The 16,773-nt window shown below is 38.9% G+C and overlaps 2 protein-coding genes and 1 pseudogene across 2 annotated transcripts in view; 2 read left to right on the top strand and 1 right to left on the bottom strand.

Moving 5' to 3' along the window:
• Positions 1 to 13,394, top strand: part of LOC127672424 (zinc finger protein 431-like) — a 313,721-nt gene extending 300,327 nt beyond the window's left edge. Inside the window, exon 6 of the mRNA XM_052167581.1 lies at positions 13,183 to 13,394. The gene's annotated coding sequence lies outside the window, so the exon portion shown is untranslated. The remainder of the gene's footprint in view (positions 1 to 13,182) is intronic.
• LOC127672455 (cytochrome P450 3A11-like) overlaps positions 1,570 to 16,773 on the bottom strand; it is a gene marked incomplete at its 5' end in the record, with an annotated part of 33,381 nt that continues 18,177 nt past the window's right edge. Inside the window, 4 exons of the mRNA XM_052167609.1 lie at positions 1,570 to 1,665; positions 5,630 to 5,792; positions 7,231 to 7,457; positions 9,672 to 9,832. Coding sequence (XP_052023569.1) covers positions 1,570 to 1,665; positions 5,630 to 5,792; positions 7,231 to 7,457; positions 9,672 to 9,832 — 647 coding nt within the window. The remainder of the gene's footprint in view (positions 1,666 to 5,629; positions 5,793 to 7,230; positions 7,458 to 9,671; positions 9,833 to 16,773) is intronic.
• LOC127672427 (CCHC-type zinc finger nucleic acid binding protein-like) lies at positions 2,174 to 2,686 on the top strand (annotated as a pseudogene).

Consider the following 16,773-nt stretch of genomic DNA (forward strand, 5'->3'; position numbering starts at 1 on the left):
ATACAAAATATATGTGAACACATACAAAATTCTCAAAGAATAAAATTTTTACTAAATTTAGAGAAATATTTTGTTTCTGATTATCCCTCATTAAGATTTCTATCTTCCCTATTAATATAGGTTAAAACCTCAGGTCATGGGGTCATGTTCAAAGTACTAGACTGTGCTGGAAAGTAATCATCAATCTCCCCCACCTGTGAACTATGTAAGCTACCATAATTATCCACCTGAAAGACATGCCCACTGGAGCACAGTGTTATGCCACTGTGTCACAGATGTTATGGGAGTAACCAATCACTTTTTCAGTTGGATTTCAGGCCCACTACATAAGATGAAATCAATAGCAGTTATTGTCTGAGGCCACAATACTGAGAGTAGATATGCCAAGAATTCTAGGAGAAAATCTACTAATATTAAGCTATTAAATTAATGTAGCAATAAAAAAGATTGCTTATAAAATATTGCCATAGCCATAGAATAATGCATCATTCAACTCTTGTTAGAGAAATTTTTAATGCAATAGTTAATAATTAATAAGAAACCCTAAAACTTGTTAAGATGAAGAGACTTCGAAATGCTCAACTCAACTAGGTAGGCTGTCTATAGCATAAGTCTCCCCTCAAAGCTCAAAGATCTATGTAGAATGGAAAGAAAAAAGATTGTAAGACCTAGAGGTAGTGGATGACTTTAAGGAAATAGCACTTCCGGACACACCATGCAGGTATGCATATGAACTCACAGAAAATGTGACAAAATTCACATGATCTTCACAAGCTCAAGTAAGACAAAATCCTAGTGCTGAGAAGTTCAAATTCCTGCCTTTAGCCAAGGAGACAGTGTAAGCTGAGAGTTCCTGAGAGAGGATAGGTAAGGTTTCTTCTACGGGGTGACACTGGGAATATCAACTACACCCCAGGTCAGGCCTCACATCCAGGAATAGCTATCCATCACAAACTATACTCCATAGTTTCTGTTTTGAAACACTGTGAAAGAATATAAAGTGGGTGGGAAAGGAGATGGGATAGAATCTGGGAAGAGTCAGAGGAAAGGAATTAATATGATAAAAATACATTCAATGAAGCTCTCAAAGAATATAAAAACACTTTTAAAATAAGGATTTCTAAAGAGATATTTATTTATATTGTCTGTGTAGCATTTTTTGTGTAATATTACAACTAAAACTGGTACCAATTCTACAATTAGAATTACCACAATAGTGATACCATTTCCTCAAAAAATTATTGATCAAATTATAAAGACATGGTTACTGTTCAAAGAGCTCTATAGAAATTAACAGAGACAACCAGATGTGGATGGAGATGATCCCATGAGAACCAGTGTAGGTGACTTTCCTGTTCTGTCATTGACTTGTCATCTCCTTTATATTAGATAATACTTTATATAGACATTGAGAAAGATCAATGGATGTACCGAATCTATAACCACATTTCAAGAGCAGTCAATTAATCCCCATTTTTATCTGGAATTCATTCATGAGGTAAATTAAAGGGTTCAATGTTCTTAGACACTGCCTTTCTGAAGAATCCAGTAGAACTCCTTGAGGGAAAGTCACAATCCAGTTGTGCCTGCATCCCGTGGCACAACCTTTAGAACAATGGGTTTTTCTGGTTGAAGAAGTCCTTGTCTGCTTAATTTCAGAGGTATCTGCAACAGGAAGAAGCAATAAGTAACCAAGAAGATCCCCAGAAGAAAAGTAAAAAAATAAAGATTTGGGGTTAATAATGCTTTGCAGAGGCAAAAGTGGCATTTAAAATCATGTAATGTGACATTAATTCTCCCTTATTCTAAAGATTATATCAAAAAGATGTTGACAGCTTGCACCTAAATGTGCATTAAGTAAAATGGTGATTGAGAATCTACTGTGTTTGGGGCCTGAGACAAACTAATGCTGGTTTATTCTACTTATGTTCTGTGCTGATTTAGAGCAAAACAGGTAAGTTCAATAGTTTTAAATTATTCTAGTTTTTATATCCTATTATTTTTAAGTCAGGAAATGTTATAATTGGGAGTGAAGTCCATATGCAGCCCTGTATGTGGGGAACTCAAGGACCCTAAAAATAAATGGCTGCTGTTTTGCAAGTTGCCTTCTTGGTTTTATGTCCAAGTCTTCTCCACTGTGGGCAGCTTAGATGCCAAAGCTCTAACTGCATCTATGAGCAACAATGAATGCTTCAAGTGTGGGTGATCTGGCCACTGGGCCAGGGAATGCCCTACTGATGGAGGTTCGGATCATGGAATGAGAAACCACGGTAGAGGGTTCCAGTTGGTTTCTCCCTCTCTTCCTGAAATCAGCTACCCCTGTGGTGAGTCTGGTCATCTTGCTAAGGGTTGTGATCTTCAGGAGGATGTGTACTATAACTGCTGTAGAGGTGGCTATGTTGCCAAGGACTGCAAGGAGCCCAAGAGAGAGTGAGAGCAATGCTGTTACAACTGTGGCAAACCAGGCCCTCTGGCTCGTGACAGTGACCATGCGGAAGAGCAGAAGTGCAATTCTTATCATGAATTTGGGCTCATTCAAAAAGACTGCTCCAAGGTGAAGTGCTATAGGTGTGGTGAAACTGGACATGTAACCATCAATTGCAACAAGAGAAGTGAAGTCAACTGTTAGCACTGTGGTGAGTCAGGGCAACTTGCACAGGAATGCACAAGTGAAGCTACAGCCTAATTATTTTCCTTTGTTGCCTCTTCCTTTTTCTGGTTGATGGTTGTATTATTTTCTCTGAATCCTCCTCACTGGCCAAAGGTTGGCAGATAGAGGGTGGTCCCAGGCCAGTGAGTTTTACTTACAGTGTAAAAGGAGGAAAGGGGTAGAAAAAATGAATTTCTGCATTTAACTACAAAAAAGTGTATGTTTAGATTGGTAGGGGTGTTATGTTCAATGCTTTATTAAAGAATACTGCCTTTTCATGCCAGTGGTGTATAGGGATTAATGAATGGGAGGAGTTCAGTCAGACCAGTAAGCCATTCTGGGTTTGAGTGTGTTCCCATGTGAGAGGTAAAACCAATTCTGGAAGCATCTAACCTTCCATACATAACTTTAAAACTTAGCATAATGATGGCCTTGGATTTTCTGATCTCAGTAGCTATTAAATAACATCAAGTAACATCTGCATCAGGCACTCATTGAACATATAGTTGAGTTGGAAGAAAACTGAAAAGTGTTGAAGGCTATGCCAGGGAATCTGGCTAAAAGCCTAATGCAAAAACAGCTTCATTCCAGTGTTTCAAAGACTATTTTCCCATTTTTTCAAAGACTAAATCTAAAATCCAGAGTAAACATCCAATGCTTAGAGTTAGCATAAATTGGAGCTATTCAGGAATTGCAGAGAAATACATTTTCACAGAAATCAAGACAACTGTGTTTCATTTGCTTTCATCGGTTTTTTAAAAGTCAGATGGAAAAAGCAACTGAAGTCCTAGAAAATACTAAATGTAATTTTAAACTATTCCAATAAAGCTGGAGAAGGAAGGAGAGTTTTGACAAAAAAAAAAAAAAAAAAAAAAGAAAGTTATGTTTGGTTTTGAAACTTGCAAGATAACCATGAGTGGATACATTTCAACATTTAACAGTCCCTAACTCCCAGATCATATCTTAACATTACACCTCAGGATATTTAGGGCAAGTTTTCTGGAGGACAGATACTTTACTTGCTTTTCTAGCATCTATTCTTGGCTTCCAAGTATGGAATAAATGAGAAACTCTAATTCTGTAAGATTTTGCAATAATGATTTAGCCTGATGCTCTTCAGTGCTGAATGGGGAATGTCTCTAATAGAAAAGTCTTCTAGTCACAGGAAAAAGAATGGGAACAAAGTTATCATGGAGACAGAGAAGTGCCAATTTAAAAATGACTGGGACTTGAAAGAGCATATGCCCGTTGCCAGGGTCTCAAAACTAGAGCCTTGTTTTATCTGTCTAAATCTGTGTACATAATTTAAATAGTTTAGTGACAAAGTACTAATTTAAGTAAAGGTATATGTGAATAAAGCTATATAACTGCTTTAAGGAACAGATCAAAGAATATCTGTCTTTCTGTCAAGAAAAATACTCATTAATATAAAGAAACCACACTCTAAATACACAAGTCCTGTACATTTAACCCATCACTTTAAATGAAACAGGAACAAGTTATTCAGGAAAATGCAATATTAATGCTTTTTCTACATGTCTTATTTTACTCTTTTATACTTTTAAGTACTATACACATGTTACGGATTGAAGCATAATATAAAAGTTAATTTTAATTGATGTTTTATGAAAGAAAATTATAAAGGGAGCCATGATTTCAAACATTTATGAAAGGTTTTCAATGTGAAGCTCTTGTCAAAGACCCATTTGCAGTTTGTGGAAGAAAGAATATGAGGTAATATACAAAAGAGAGTGAATATCCTCCAATACAGAGAGAACAAATAGAAAACATACTGGAAGTTTGAATCATAATAACCTACAGGAGGCAAAAACAGAACATGGAGTAAATAAGTACATAAACCTAAGAGAAAGATTTATTTAGGAAGTGAACAGGATGGCAGAATGAGAATAAAGACTACTACCTATTTATAAAGCAGAGCTCCTGATCAATGACTGAAAATCAAGACGTTCAATAAAGTTGAAATTCATCATAACAAGCAAATTTTTAAAGACTTATAGTTTACATATAGTAGTGTTTTGCTGGCATACTGCATATATACCACAAAACGGAAGTCTCAAGAAAAGAGAGACTGGGCCAACAGAGACCCTGGAACTGGACTTAGAAATGGTTGTGAGCCACCATGTGGGTACTAGAAGCTAAACTCAAGTCCTTTCCAAGAGCAGCAAGTGTTTTTAATGACTGAGTCATCTCATGAGACCCAGCAATTGTCTTTTAAAATAATGATTTTCAAATTGGCATGGCACAAGAAATAAGAGATAAGCTTTTAAAGACAGACTCTGGATTAGTTGTATTAGGATTTGAAATGAACAGGCATCTTGAGTTTCTGGTAGTTTTTGAGACAAATAGCCTATGTTGGTTTCAAATGCACTAAGTAGCAAGTGTTTACTTGAAATTCTGATTCTCTATTCTCTAACTCCTGAGTGCAGGAATGACAGGCATGTACCATCACAACTTGTTCATGTATTTCTGGGGATTAGAACCAGAGATTTATGCAGATAGGTTATCATTTTGCCAACTGAGAAATATGCCAGACCCCTTGTATGAGTTTTAAAGTTCCTCTGTAATTCTAATGTACATGCTGTGCTTGAAAAGACTGAGAAGTGGGCTTCTTTGAGCTCTGGAAGAAGAGTGCAACACAAAACAAACATTAGAGACATGACCATTGCATCTCTAGATGGCACATGGCATACCCAATCTCCGATGGACATGACTAGATTTTTGAACAGAAGCATGGAATCCTATCACACTGGCCTACACTGAGTCCTCATAACATTAAGTTCTATTATATACAGACATAGAACAAAGACCCCTTCATTAATACCTAAATGCCTATAGCTCATTTAGTCAGAAAATAAATTATTAAAATTCAAATATACATTATAATTTTATACATAGCACTTTCAGTTTGAAAAAGGCATTCAATAAAACACTATTTATAGAAATAGATTTCTCCCTCACCTGTGTTTCTTTACAAGGCTGGAAGGAGTAGTTCTGCAGAACTTTAGTGAGAACAAGTTTCATATTCATGAGAGCAAACCTCATGCCAATGCAGTTCCTGGGTCCATTTCCAAAGGGCAGATATGCATAAGGATCAATGCTGCCCTTGTTCTCCTTGCTGAACCTGGTGACACAATAGTAGATGACAAGTTAACAAAGGATAAAATATAAGAGGTACATATGTGAAGCTGCCTTTTGACATCTAACTAGTACATGTAGTAGTTAGTTTCAGAAAGGTTTATTGAACTTCTACTTGCAGGTATTTGGCTCTGAGGATTTTACACTAAATGTCCTTTTCATTACACTTCCTTTATAAGAGTCTCCATAGGGTAGAGATAAGACAAATGCTGTTTTAAAAATATACATCCTTGTGTGGGCACACACTAGTGTAATTGTGGTATTATGGGGTAAGGGAAACCAACTATTTTCTGATTGGATTGGAGGCACAACCCACAGAGGAAATTAATACCTGATACTGTAAATATGGTCAAAATCCCATGGCTATAGACATCATAGGCACTAGATGACTATGTATTGCTGTTGTTTTTCTAAGTGGACATGGTATCAAAATCTCTCCTAAATATGTGTTTACACACAAAAATTAGTGCTGATCTCATCCTTGGTCAGAAAAGCTTCAGTTTGCAGTGGAAGACATTTAACACAGCAACTCCTGATTGGTCCTAGTGTTGAAAATAAGCACTGTTGGAATTTGCAGCCACTCCAAAGCTCACGAAACATCACAGAAGAAAGGTCAGAAAGAGTGTTAGAGTCAGAGAATAAAACGTGTGCTGAGGAGTACGATCATCTGAACATGACACATACATCGCACTCATTAACTCGCAGCAGCTGTTAATACCCACACACGACTAGAGACATCATCATTCTATTATGGATGGGGAAGGGAGACCATGAGATGCCACCTCCCTAAAGCGTTGTTTTGGAGGAGGCAGGAGAAGTTTTTCTTCAATGGTACACCCATTGGTGAGTTAACCATTCCCAAGTATTTAACTTAACATTTATGCTTATGTATGCAACCCTAAGTAAAATTCCAAGTCATAGGGAAAAAAAAAACAAAAACAAAAATACATAAAAACAAGAGGAGGACTGCTTGAAGACAGATGGGGATTCCACATGAGTGGGAGGGAGAAGATTCAGGGCAATGTGAGGTGAAAATGACCAGAATTCATTATCTATTCATGTGATAGTCAAAAATTTAAAAGGAACAAGAAAGAAACAACATCTTTAAACACTAAAAATCTATTCAGGATGATGCTGTGTCCCAACACTGAAAACCACTTTTCCTTTCGAATGCAGGAAAAGTGAGTCCCTGCCCTACACTTAAGTGGGTCATTAACTACATGGGGGAGAAGGAGGAAAATACTCTATATTTAAATGGTCATATTTTCTTGCCAGCTCACTACCCCTCTCCTTTCTTTTCTTTTTCCTCTGCCATTCTCCTTACACAATGCAAAATCATAATTAGACCATCCTCCTATAAGAGACATCAATGCATACACAGGACTGCAGAGTAGAGTGTGTTTCTGCTCCGGGAGTTCTGGTACCTTTCAGGGCAGAATTCTTCAGGCTGTAACCAATGCTGTGGGTTGTGCTGAAGAGCATAAATTGGAATTATCACTGATGATCCTTTGGGGATAAACACACTATTGATTTCAACATCTTTTTTACAGACTCTCACAAGTCTATTACTAATTGGGTATAATCTGAGGGTTTCATTCAGCACCATATCCAGGTATTCTATTTCCATCACAATATCATAGGTGGGAGGTGCCTGGGAAGAAAAAAAAAGATTTGTGCTGAGATTGTAGATTAGCTTTTAACTGTTTCTAGTGTTAAATTCTCAACATCCACAATGTCAAGCTCAGCAACTTGAAGGACTTAGTTAATATTTACAATACAATTTTAAAGGAATTTAAATTGTTTTATTTCATATATGTAGATCTTTTCCTTACATATATTTATGTATACCATATGAGTACAGTGCCCACAGAAGCCAAAACAGAACATCAGATTTTCTGTAACTAGATTTAGCACATTTGAGAGTTGCCATCTTCATTCTGGGACTCAAATATGGATGAATTCCACGGCAAAGTAGCCAGTTCTCTTAACCACGGTACCACATCTCAAGCTACTTACATAGTGGCATATCTGTCACTTGTGCCCTGGAAGATGATCAGGTAGTGAAGTTTCTACTATGCAAGCCTGAGGATGTACAGATGCAAATAATTATAAAGCCTGACACAGTGACACCCACCTATAATCCCAGTAGGAGGTAGACTGAGAAAGGGCATGCCTGGTGCTCATTGGCTTGAAAAACCTAACCCAATTGATAAGCTCCAGGTTTGGTAAGAGATCTGGTATCATAAAACATGGTGGAGAGTGATTTAGAAATATACACAATGTAGGTCATGACCTACACACACACACACACACACACACACACACACATGTGCACACATTTGTTGGTACCATGACATCTGAAACCCAAGACATTACATCTAGGTGACAGTGTGACCTGCACACCTGTTGCCAAGGAAAACCCACCATATTCCCAGAATCCCCTTGGCTTACCTCTCATCTTTACCTATGGCCACATCACTATCTATATATAAAAGAAAGGCCCCTCTGATCTCTCTCTCTCTCTCTCTCTCTCTCTCTCTCTCTCTCTCTCTCTCTGTCTGTGTGTCTCTCCGTCTGTCTCTGTCTGTCTGTCTCTCTGTCTCTCTCTCTCTCTCTCTGTCTCTCTTTCTCTCTCTCTCCTCTCTCTTCCCTTTTCTCTTTTTTCTGCCCCCTTAGGCTTCTCTTTTTCAATGAACTTCATGTGTAACTCTTTGGCCTGGTATGGTCATTCTAGAACCAAGCAATGATCACAGCAAAATACATGCATACATACATACATATATACATACATACAGACAGACAGACAGACACACACACACACACACAAACACTGAGACAGAAAGAATGAGAGAGAGAGAGAGAGAGAGAGAGAGAGAGAGAGAGAGAGAGAGAAAGAGAGAGAGAGAGAGAGTGTTTGGCTCATGACTTAAACACCAAGACTCACACCTTGACTTCTTCTCCTATAAATATAAATAGATATGGAAAATTATGGGACAGAGCTGTCTCAACCCATGCAGCTCAGTTAAGCCCAAGGCTAGCCTCTCTTAGTGCACAGCTGGTACAAAACACATGCAAACAGTATCACTGAACTATGCAGAAAGCTGTATGATAAATGCGTATCTTTAACATCACACAGGTTGTATGCATGTTGCTTGTTTGGTACTGTTGTGGTCCTAGATAACAGTCACACCAGGTCCGGCCCTGTGTCACCTCAACCTTCTGTTTCCGTGAGAGGGTTTATTGCCCATTTCTCCTTTTGTGTCTCTTATAATTTCTAAACTTTGCTGGGGGAAACCAGTGCTTGTGCTCTTGTTACAAATTATCAAGGACTGGCAAAACATCTTGCTGAAAAATGCACCTGCCACTGTGACTACTGACCTGATTTGGACCCATAAAACTCATGATGTAGAAAGAGAGAAGAAATTCCTTCAGGTGGTCCTTTGACCTCCACTCATGCTGTAGCTCACATGCCCACATACATATATACATTCATAGAAATACATAAGTATATACATGTGTACGTACATATATACATACATACATACATACATACATACATACATACATACAATAATGTAAAAAGATCACCAGAATTGGAAAGATGGCTCAGTGGTGTGATTGCTTACTCACACTCACACTCACTCAGACATTCATGCACACACACTCAACAAAAATATATATACCCCACACACACAACTTACACACACTAACCCTCATTTATGCTCTCTCTCTCTCTCTCTCTCTCTCTCTCTCTCTCTCTCTCTCTCTCTCACACACACACACACACACACACACACACTGTTGGAGGTGACAAGAAGGTGTCTTTGTTGAGAATTTTTCTTTTTCTCCTACACCATCCTCTCACCTTATTGGGCAGAGCTTTGTCGATCTCCTGCTGAAGTTTCTTCTGGATATTAGGGTGAGTGGCCAGGGAATACAGGGCAAAGGAAAGTGCACTGCTGATGGATTCATATCCAGCAAAAATAAAGATAATTGACTGGGCTGTGATCTCAGTGTCAGACAGAGCTGGAAGTAAGAAAATATCTCAGGTAAATTATGTCAGGATAGATTATCACAGAGGAGATGAGGAGAAAATTAAATGAGCCCCGTGTCCCTATGAAGACTATGGGGATGCCATTCAGTCAATCTAAGACTGTTGTCACTGTGACAGCCTCATGACATATCCAGAAAAAGAGGACGCTTCAGGCAGGTTGTTCTAATGTTTCTGCTATTTTTTATCATCGAAGGTGGGCAGTTTCAAGACTTGGACTCTCTTTTTTTGTAATTTTTTTTATTCGATGTATTCTTCATTTACATTTCAAATGAATTCCCATTTTCTGGGTTCCCACTCCCCGCAAGTCCCATAAGCCCTCTTCCCTCCCCCTGTTCCTCCATTAACTACTTCCCACTTCCCTGTTCTAGTATTCCCCTATAATGTTGCATTGAGTCTTTCCAGAACCAGGGGCCACTCCTCTGTTCTTTTTGAACATCATTTAATATGTGGATTATTTCTTGGGTATTCCAAGTTTCTAGGTTATTATCCACTTATCAGTGAGTGCATACCATGATTGATCTTATGAGACTGGGTTACCTCACTTAGTATGATGTTCTCCAGCTTCATCCATTTGTCTACGAATTTCATGAATTCATTGTTTCTAATGCTGAATAGTACTCCATTGTGTAAATATACCACATTTTTTGTATCCATTCCTCTATTGAGGGACACCTGGGTTGTATCCAGCTTCTGGCTACTACAAATAGGGCTGCTATGAACATAGTGGAGCATGTGTCCTTATTACATGCTGGGGAATTCCTTGGGTATATGCACAGGAGTGGTATAGCAGGGTCCTCCAGAAGTGCCATGCCCAGTTTTCTGAGGAACCGCCAGACTGATTTCCAAAGTGCTTGCACCATCTTACAATCCCACCAGCAGTGGAGGAGTGTTCCTCTTTCTCCACATCCTCGCCAGCACCCGCTGTCTCCTGAGTTTTTGACCTTAGCCATTCTGACTGGTGTGAGGTGAAATCTCAGGGTTGTTTTGATTTGCATTTCCCTGATAATTAATGATGTTGAACATTTCTTAAGGTGCTGCTCAGCCATCCAAAGTTCTTCATGTGAAAAAAATCTTTGTTTAGTTCGGTACCCCACTTTTTAATGGGGTTATTTGGTTTTCTAGGTTCTACCTTCTTGAGTTCTCTGTATATATTAGATATTAGCCCTCTGTCAGATTTAGGGTTGGTGAAGATCCTTTCCCAATCTGTTGGTTAACGTTTTGTCCTTTTGACAGTGTCCTTTGCCTTACAGAAACTTTGTAATTATATGAGGTCCCATTTGTCAATTGTTGATCTTAGAGCATAAGCTATTGGTGTTATATTCAGGAACTTTTCCCCTGTGCCCATGTCCTCAAGGGTCTTCCCCAGTTTCTTTTCTATTAGTTTCAGTGTGTCAGATTTTATGTGGAGGCCCTTGATCCAATTGGAGTTGAGCTTAGTACAAGGATATAAGAATGGATCGATTCACATTCTTCTGCATGCTGACCTCCAATTGAACCAGCACCATTTGTTGAAAAGACTTTTTTCCACTGGATGCTTTCAGCTCCTTTTTCGAAGATCAAGTGACCATAGGTGTGTGGGTTCATTTCTGGGTCTTCAATCCTATTCCATTGATCCACTTGCCTAACATTGTACCAGTACCATGCAGTTTTTATCACTATTGCTCTGTAGTAAAGTTTGAGGTCTGGGATACTGAATCCCCCTGAAGTTCTTTTACTGTTGAGAATAGTTTTAGCTATCCTGGGTTTTTTGTTATTCCAGATGAATTTGAGCATTGCTCTTTCTTGCTCTATGAAGAACTGGGTTGGGATTTTGATGTGGATTGCATTGAATCTGTAGATTGCCTTTGGCAAGATGGCCATTTTAACTATATTAATCCTGCCAATCCATGAGCATGGAAGATTTTTCCATTTTCTGAGATCTTCTTCGATTTCCTTCTTCAGAGATCTGAAGTTCTTGTCATATAGGTCTTTCACTAGTTTGGTTAGAGTCACCCCAAGATACTTTATGCTGTTTGTGGCTATTGTGAAGGGTGTCATTTCCCTAATTTCTTTCTCAGTCTGCTTATCCTTTGAGTATATAAAGGCTACTAATTTGCTTGAGTTGAATTTGCAGCCAGCCACTTTGCTGAAGTTGTTTATCAGCTGTAGGAGTTCCCTAGTAGAGTTTTTTGGGCCTCTTAAGTATACTATCATATCATCTGCAAATAGTGATAGTTTGACTTCTTCCTTTCCAATCTGTATCCCTTTGACTTCCTTATGTTGTCTAATTGCTCTAGCTAGGACTTCAAGAACTATATTAAAAAGATATGGAGAGAGGGGGCAGGCTTGTCTAGTCCCTGAATTTAGTGGGATTGCTTCAAGTTTCTCTCCATTTAGTTTGAGGTTGGCTACCGGTTTGCTGTATATTGCTTTTACTATGTTTAGATATGGGCCTTGAATCCTGTCCTTTCCAAGACTTTTAGCATGATGAATTTTGTCAAATGCCTTTTCCGCATCTAATGAAATGATCATGTGGTTTTTTTCCTTGAGTTTGTTTATGTAGTGGATAGCATTGATGGATTTCCTTATATTGAACCATCCCTGCATCCCTGGGATGAAGCCTACTTGATCCTGGAGGATGATCGTTTTGATGTGTTCTTGGATTCAGTGGGCAAGAATTTTATTGAGTAATTTTGCATCGATATTCATAAAGGAAATTGGCCTGAAATTCTCTTTCTTAGTTGGATCTTTGTGTGGTTTTGGTATCAGACCTTCAAAGAAGACCTAACATCAATACTCTTCAAACTATTCCACAAAATAGAAACAGAAGGAACCCTACCCAATTCCTTCTATGAAGCCACAATTACGCTGATACCAAAAACCACACAAAGATCCAACAAAGAAAGAAAACTTCAGACCAATCTCCCTTATGAACATCGATGCAAAAATACTCAATAAAATTCTTGCCAACCGAATCCAAGAACACATCAAAACGATCATCCACCATGATCAAGTAGGCTTTATCCCAGGGATGCAGGGTTGGTTCAATATACGGAAATCCACCAATGCAATCCACTACATAAACAAACTCAAAGAAAAAAACCACATGGTCATTTCATTGGATGCTGAAAAGGCATTTGACAAAATTCAGCATCCTTTCATGCTTAAAGTCTTGGAGAGAACAGGAATTCAAGGCCCATACCTAAACATAGTTAAAGCAATATACAGCAAACCGGTAACCAGCATCAAACTAAATGGAGAGAAACTTGAAGCAATCCCACTAAAATCAGGGACTAGACAGGGCTGCCCCCTTTCTCCTTATCTTTTCAATATTGTACTTGAGGTACTAGCTCGGGCAATTCGACAACATAAGGAGGTCAAAGGGATACAAATTGGAAAGGAAGAAGTCAAACTATCATTATTTGCAGATGACATGATAGTCTACCTAAGTGACCCAAAAAACTCCACTAGAGAACTCCTATAGCTGATAAACAACTTCAGCAAAGTGGCAGGTTATAAAATCAACTCAAGCAAATCAGTGGCCTTCCTATACTCAAAGGATAAGCAGGCTGAGAAAGAAATTAGGGAAATGACCCCCTTCACAATAGCCACAAACAGTATAAAGTACCTTGGGGTGACTCTTACCAAACATGTGAAAGATCTGTATCACAAGAACTTCAAGACTCTGAAGAAGGAAATGGAAGAAGACCTCAAAAAATGGGAAAACCTCCCATGCTCATGGATCAGCAGGATCAATATAGTTAAAATGGCCATTTTGCCAAAAGCAATATACAAATTCAATGCAATACCCATCAAAATCCCAACTCAATTCTTCACAGAGTTAGAAAGAGCAATTCTCAATTTTATCTGGAATAACAAAAAACCCAGGATAGCTAAAACTATTCTCAGCAACAAAAGAAATTCTGGGGGAATCACTATCCCTGACCTCAAGCAATACTACAGAGCAATAGTGTTAAAAACTGCATGGTATTGGTACAGTGACCGGCAGGCAGATCAATGGAACAGGATTGAAGATCCAGAAATGAACCCACACACCTATGGCCCCTCGACAAAGGGGCTGAAAACATCCAATAGAAAAAAGATAGCCTTTTCAACAAATGATGCTGGTTCAACTGGAGGTCAGCATGCAGAAGAATGCGAATTGATCCATCCTTGTCTCCGTGTACTAAGCTCAAATCCAAATGGATCAAGGACCTCCACATAAAGCCAGACACTCTGAAGCTAATAGAAAAGAAACTGGGGAAGACCCTTGAGGACATCGGTATAGGGAGAAAGTTTCTGAACAGAACACCAATAGCATATGCTCTAAGATCAAGAATTGACAAATGGGACCTCATAAAATTACAAAGTTTCTGTACAGCAAAGGACACCATCAAGAGGACAAATTGGCAACCAACAAATTGGGAAAAGATCTTCACCAATCCTACATCAGATAGAGGACTAATATCCAATATATATAAAGAACTCAAGAAGTTAGACTCCAGAAAACCAAACAACCCTATTAAAAAATGGGGTACAGAGTTAAACAAAGAATTCTCACCTGAAGAACTTCGGATGGCAGAGAAGCACCTTAAAAATGCTGAACTTCATTAGTCATTAGGGAAATGCAAATCAAAGCAACCCTGAGATTTCACCTTACACCAGTCAGAATGGCTAAGATTAAAAATTCAGGAGACAGCAGGTGTTGGCGAGGATGTGGAGAAAGAGGAACATTCCTCCACTGCTGGTGGGGTTGCAAATTGGTACAACCAGTCTGGAAATCAGTCTGGCGGTTCCTCCGAAAACTGGGCACCTCATTTCCAGAAGATCCTGCTATACCACTCCTGGGCATATACCCAGAGGATTCCCCACCATGTATGTAATAAGGATACATGCTCTACTATGTTCATAGCAGCCCTATTTATAATTGCCAGATGCTGGAAAGAACCCAGGTATCCCTCAACAGAAGAGTGGATGCAAAAAATGTGGTATATCTATACAACGGAGTACTATTCAGCCATTAGAAACAATGAATTCATGAAATTCTTAGGCAAATGGATGGAGCTAAAGAACATCATACTAAGTGAGGTAACCCAGACTCAAAAGGTGAATCGTGGTATGCACTCACTAATAAGTAGATATTAACCTAGAAAACTGGAATACCCAAAACATAATCCACACATTAAATGAGGTACAAGAAGAACAGAGGAGTGGCCCCTTGTTCTGAAAAGACTCAGTGAAGCAGTATAGAGCAAAATCAGAACAGGGAAGTGGGAAGGGTTGGGTGGGAAAACAAGGGGAGGGAAGGGGACTGATGGGACTTTCAGGGAGTGGGGGTCCAGAAAAGGGGAAATCATTTGAAATGTGAATAAATATATCAATAAATTTAAAAAAAAAGAATTGTTCAACATCAACATCAGGGAAATGCAAATCAAAACAACACTGAGATTCTACCTCATACCAGTAACAATGGCTAAGATTAAAAACACAGGAGACAGCAGATCCTGGAGAGGATATAGAGAAAGAGCAACACTCCTCCATTGCTGGTGGGATTGCAAGCTGTTAAAACTACTCTGGAAAACAGTTCGGTGGTTCCTCAGAAAATTGGACCTGAGGACCCAGCTATATGACCCTTGGGCATATATCCAGAAGATGCTCCATCATGTAATAAGGACACATGCTCCACTATGTTCATAGCAGCCTTATTTATAATAAAAAGAAGCTGGAAAGAACCCCCATGTCTCTCAACAGAGGAATGGATACATAAAATGTGATACATTGACAAAATGGCGTACTTCTCAGCTATTAAAAATAATGAATTCAGGAAATTCTTAGTCCAGTGGATGGAACTAGAAAGTGTCATCCTGAGTGAGGTAACCCAATCACAAAAGAACACACATGGTATGCACTCCCTGATAAGTGGATATTAGCCCAAATGCTCAGATACCCAAGATACAACTCACAGACCACATGAAGCTCAAGAAGAAGGAAGACCAAAGTGTGAATTCTTTGATCCTTCTTAGAAGGTGGATCAAAATACCCATGGCTCACAGCCATCCAATAGACTGAGCTTTGGGTCCCCAATGAAAGAGCTAGAGAAAGGACCCAAAGAGCTGAAGAAGTTTTCAGCCCCATAGGAGCAAAAATAATATTTACCAACCAGTAGCCTCAGAGCTCCCAGGGACTAAACCACCAACCAAATAGTACACATGGAGTGACCCATGGCTCCAGCTACATATGTAGCAGAGGACAGCCTTTTCAGACATCAGTAAAGGGAGAGGCCATTTGTCCTGTGAAGGACCCATGTCCCAGTGCAGGGGACTGCCAGGTCAGGAAAGCAGAGTTGGAAAGCAGGATGATGTGATGGGGTAGGATGTTTTCAGAGGGGTAATGAGGAAAAGCAATACCATTTGAGATGTAAATAGAGCAAATATTTGATAAATAAAAAAATAAAAAATGAAAATGTGATGACACAGAATCATACTGCTAAACATAAGCAAGTGTGAAGGGAGGGAATAATCTAATATATGAGAATGGAAGACTCTCCATTAGCTACTGATGTACACTTGTCGAATACAATTTGGAATTGGAATTCCATCAGTTTGCAGCCATGATAGTAATAATTATTTTAAATTTAAAAAATTAAACACATGAGGGGCTGAATACCCATGTAACCACATGTGTGGATTGTTGGGACAGCTTGGATTCCAGCCTAAATCCAGTTTTAATAAAAAACAACCCCAGGAAATAAGGCAGAAAGGGATTTACTAAGACACTGGGTGTCTTCATCTGTTCTCTGTACACACACCAAAGGGTGTGCACATGTGCACATACTCCTGCAAATGCATGTACTATAAAACAAAGATAAAAATCTATGTGTGATTTTTTTTTATTGGTTTGCAAGATAGGGTTACTCTATGTAGCCATGCCTGTC

This window comes from Apodemus sylvaticus, chromosome 22, assembly GCF_947179515.1.
Source record: "Apodemus sylvaticus chromosome 22, mApoSyl1.1, whole genome shotgun sequence".
Classification (NCBI taxonomy): domain Eukaryota; kingdom Metazoa; phylum Chordata; class Mammalia; order Rodentia; family Muridae; genus Apodemus; species Apodemus sylvaticus.